At 34.9% G+C, this 5,156-nt stretch overlaps 1 protein-coding gene across 1 annotated transcript; it reads right to left on the bottom strand.

The window, feature by feature from the left end:
• Nucleotides 1-786: 786 nt before the first annotated feature.
• Nucleotides 787-2,364, bottom strand: LOC136259244 (NACHT, LRR and PYD domains-containing protein 14-like). The gene has a single exon (XM_066052733.1). The coding sequence runs from the start codon at nucleotides 2,362-2,364 to the stop codon at nucleotides 787-789; it is 1,578 nt and encodes a 525-aa protein (XP_065908805.1).
• Between the last annotated feature and the right edge of the window lie 2,792 nt (nucleotides 2,365-5,156).

Genomic DNA, 5,156 nt, shown 5'->3' on the forward strand with positions numbered 1-5,156 from the left:
TCCATGTGGTAGGAAGAGATATTGTAATGATGTGTTTAGTGACAACATGACACACACAGCATCACTGGCTGTCTTGTCTATGTAGCAACCAGCAATGTCCAGCATTATTAAAGTGTTATTGTATTGTAGGCCAGTACAGATGGAGCATACTTGTGAAGATGACCACATATTACCATTCATAGATCTGAACATCACATGAGGATACATGCCAGTAAAGTCAATACAGGTCAATGATTGATTACTTGCTATACATTTCTCAATACTCTTCCCTAATGTGATAGAGTCACCAACACATGATGCGGGATATGCAGTAAACATTGTTATTGTTTTTTTTGATGACAAACCATCAAATATGATAGCTAGCTAGTCAAATGATCAACATTTTTCACATCATGTATATGTAATGTTGTTAAGCTACTATATTTTGACATAAGATGTTTAGCACTATTTTACCTTCATCTGAATAAATGCTAAACCCAAATTCCTTCAGTGATTTTGTATTACATAATGCATTAGAGAAAGAATCTGAAGATTTCAAAGACACTCCTTCAACATATGAACATCTAATGTATAAACACTCAAGAGACTTCAATGTAATAATAAGACACCCAAGACTGTCTAGATCATTTTTATTCATAGTACCACCATCTGACAGTGCAAGCTCAGTAATGGACAGATTATACCTACAAATGGTATCACATATGACTTTAATGCAACTTAGGGAGGGAATTATATATCTTCTGATCCTTAGTGCACAGAAGCGATGACAAGTAAGAATTTTATCCATTATTCTAATCCCTTTCTCTGATGGTCCAACATGATCACAACTGAAGGATACAATTGTAGTTGAAGAGTTACATCCATTACCTCAACTTGAGTGTCATATAGCCATAGACCAGTTACATTTAATTGTTTACATCCACATACAGAGAGGAAATAAGCAGCATAACGATACTCTAAATCTGATCTAAATACCCTTAAGTTGACATCATCCATCTCACCGAACACCTTACCAAACTCACAACAAAGCATTTCATTTTGTGCCTCAAACAAGCAGCACAATATGGTGGTAAGCAATGTAACCTTTCTGGATACCAAAGCATGGAGAGGGATATGCAGTGATTGAAGAAACTTTTGTTTGAGTAATTCAGCTATATGTTTCACATTCACTTTGGACATTAGACCAAAGACAAAAGGAAACACATTTATCAAATAAGAGCCCTTATGAAAGTGTTTGTCAATTGTGTCTTCTATATTATTTGATTCCAATATTGACATGGCTGCTAAAAGTTCTTGTACTGCACGATGAATAAAACTGTAATGAATTTCCTTTTCAGCAAGTTCATTAGTAACATGTTCAACACTTAACAGTCCAAACACATCTGTGCTTGTAAAATGAAGTTGCTTCAGTTCATCTTCCAACTCCTCTCCATCAAACACTAGTGTTTTGTTGATTAACATTCTGAGAGCTATTTTGCACAGTTTACTGAACAATGGATTTAACTCTTCAGGTATATTATGTAAACTTCTAATTTTTTTCTTTAAATTGTCAGGAATATTAGAACGAACACACAACAGTACAAACTTCTCATAAAGTTTTGATAAAGTTTCTGGTAATTGGTTACCACTTTTATGATATACAAAACACATTATGACCACAGTAATGGGAATATGAAAATGTTGACATAAATTTTCCCGAACATCTAAAATATCATGTAATGATTGAACACGTTGTGGGCTACCTTTGAAATATTCTCTAATATATGTTTCAACAATTTGTGGAGTAAATCCCAGTATCTGGTAATAGTGATCTTGTACTGCCTTAGTTATGTGATCAGAACAAGAGGGTCGAGAGGTTACTATGATGGTAGAACAAGTAAGTGCACTCTTTTCAAAGATGATGTCATGAAAGAAAGATTGTGATTGTAAGTGATCAGGGAGCTCATCCCATCCATCTAGTATAAACACCAATCCCTTACCATTATTCTGCTGGGAATATTCCTTCATTTCAGGACAGTTTAGTTTGTCAAATAGCTCACTTAAATTTGTAACTTTCTGGAAGCGACTATGACGAAGTGGAACCAAATATACCAACTCATTTGTCAATAATTTACCCTCAGCCCATCGTTTACAAATGTTAACAGTTATTGTAGTTTTACCAGCTCCAGGATTTTCCTCAATCAATATGATCTTTTCATGTCCAACAGTTAATATATCATCAACAGTGACAAAATCTATTTTGTCCTTAACTAGACCCATAGCATGTTCCTCATGAAATTTATCTTCCAAACATCTTGACTTTATTATAGCAACATCAAAGTATAGTACAGGTCCTCCCAGTTTAGACCACCTGGTAGGTTCCATTGGTCGGTTAAGATAACATGACTTCAAGTGATCTTTGCATTGTACTAAACCTGAACCTGTGGATACAGAGAGAACACACTAAATCTATAAAGTTGTTTGCACACGTTTGTTCTATACTGTTACGTATTTGAAGATTATTGCAATGTATACTTCAAGTTAAAATATTGTGAAAAGTCAACTCCATGAGACTGAAACTTGTGCTGTTATTTAGAAGTAACACCTGAGGGATTTGCAACAAAGTAAGATCACTGCTGAGATTTTAATATTCATGTCTAATATGTACACAAACTTGGAGATATATCAGCAAAGATAGATTTCAGAATGAGCAGCTTAAAATTAATCTTGAATATTTCATGACTGTTACTGACCCCTCAAAACAGGCTAGGCATATTCATTGGCTGTCTTTTAGCCATTGTAAAGAGGTATTCGTTGTGCAGAGGTTACGAGGTTACCAGCTACATATACTAATGCACATTTAGTCCAACTTCATATATCATATACAGTATTATAGTGTGTAATTTTGGAAGGGTTTGCCTTTTTTGTCTCCAAAAACAAATTCTACAAGCCTGTTGTTCTTCTGAAATAAATTCCCACAAAAAAAATAATTTAATGGTTGGAAATCTGACATTTCTAACAAAAAAAGTAGTATTCATCTGAGCATGTTTCATTTTGGTTGGGCACAAGCAATCAGTATTGATAAAAATTCACCCAGACAAAATGCATCAGACTTGACAGTGTTTTAAGGTTAACAAAATTAAACGCCTAAAAATTTCTAATCAAATATAGTTTTGTTTAGACACTAGCTATGTCCTAGCATAGCACCTTTATGCATATTTCAAACACTGGTGGCCATTTTGCTTTCTCTTCCCTTTACAGACTGTTTTCAGTCTTAATTGCAGCCATGCAATGGGATTTGAATAAAGCCCCTATGGCTTTACCAACTGAAAAGTAGATGAATATTTTTGAAGCAGAAAATTTTGCAAAAGAGGCAAAAATTGGAATTTTGAAGGATTTAAATTTCAAGATTTTGAAATCTGGAAAATAGAAATTCGTGTGACAAAATATGAAAGATATGCATGCATGGTTGCCAACAACTCACTTACTGATGGAATAATCCCTATGTGTTGGAAAGAAGCTGGAGGAGTCTTGAGCAGAGCAAATTTTAATCAGCGACTGGCTTGATCATAACTATGCTGTAATTGCAGCAGATGATGTAAAAATCCAACAATGGCAGATCTGAATCAGCTTTTTACAGGCTATTGACACAGTAATCATTCGAAGAACAGAAGGTTTTGGGAATTCATTTTGAAGTTAAAAGAGAAGAACTTCTTCAAAACATCCAAAAAATAAAAACCCTTCAAAAATTACTTGCTATAATTTGCAAAAAGGGAGGAGCTATAGGGATAACTATTTATTTGGCTAACTTGCATGGGCTAATCTTTATCCTATTTTATATGCATAGGATCCTGGTGGATGTGACTAAAGCTGGTAAAATGATTGGTATGCTTTAATAGAGCAGTCAAGCAAATACTCTAATAGAACAGTCAAACAAGTTTATTATGGTCAAAAAAGGCATTAGCTGAGATTGAACCTCTCCAACTCAGATTATCTAAACTGTGATAGCACCACTTTTTAAAGTCATGATACAAGCTATTTTGTCATCAGCTGAATGATATTTGTAACTGCATGAGACGTGTAATACGTACACCTCTCTACCTATAATGTGTTGAGTGCAAATATCTACTGATTTAGTTAAAAGCCTTTTTAAGAAACATTACTATAGCTAAATTGCAACCACAATTTTGGATATCAATTCAGCTATTATATAATCATAGCTGGAAGCCACATGTGACCTAACAGCTAGAATACACATGCTTGATAGCAGTCCTTTTGCAAAGTTTGAATTTAATGCAATAGTGTGCTTTCAAAAATTTACAATGAATATAGATGTAGGTACTAAGTGCTGCTGGTAACTTCAAGCTACGGATGGGAATTGCCTTGGTTCCTATAAAATACACACTTGCAATTATCTGTCATGCATCCACACTAGCTGTACTTAGCCACACAGCATATTATTGTGTGTCTTGATGACTGGTGAACCAATGCATATCTCATCAAAAGAAAAATGGTGCCAGACATGTTGATGTTATAAAAGTTAACTGCACAAGTGAGCTTGTTCCCTGACTAACGATTACTAAAAAGTGAAGCCTTCCACTTCATTTTCAGCTAAGTCCCAACAGACAAAGAACAGTGTAAGAAAATTAATCCACTGACTATGGAAATTATACAGACGATTTTTATGATAGCCAGTACTGAAGCCATCACATGCTACCTATCTTAAATCAACATCTACATGGTGATGGAGAATACAAAGGAGAACAAAGGTAAGTCCATGGTGCATGCATTGTAGTTGTTAGGGTTGGCAAAAAGGCATTTCTTGAGCCTAAGCAACATTGAACACGGTTAAAATTTCAAGCCCATAGACTTACCCATAGCACCATAGCTGAGCTAAGCTTGACTGAAGGCATGAGTTAGTTAGTCAGTAGAAAATTCAATTACTTCATAGAAATTTGTTGGAACTGTTTGGGATTGCTCTAAAGTAATGCTTAGGTTTGGTTATGCCTAACCAAAACTGCCAAACTATCACATTGCTTGGTCATCTACAGTTCTTCAGTACAACAGGCTTTTCTACTTTGGACAATCCTCGTTTCACCTCCTGTGACAACAAACAATACAAGCGGAGTCCACATAAAATATGGGAACACTCAGCTCATTTTAAAAGTTTTCAATAT

This window comes from Dysidea avara, chromosome 6 (assembly GCF_963678975.1).
Source record: "Dysidea avara chromosome 6, odDysAvar1.4, whole genome shotgun sequence".
Lineage (NCBI taxonomy): Eukaryota > Metazoa > Porifera > Demospongiae > Dictyoceratida > Dysideidae > Dysidea > Dysidea avara.

What these genes read in the sequence shown, in the direction of transcription:
- LOC136259244 (XM_066052733.1), bottom strand. Translation starts at nt 2,364, where the DNA reads ATGGAACCTACCAGGTGGTCTAAACTGGGAGGACCTGTACTATACTTT.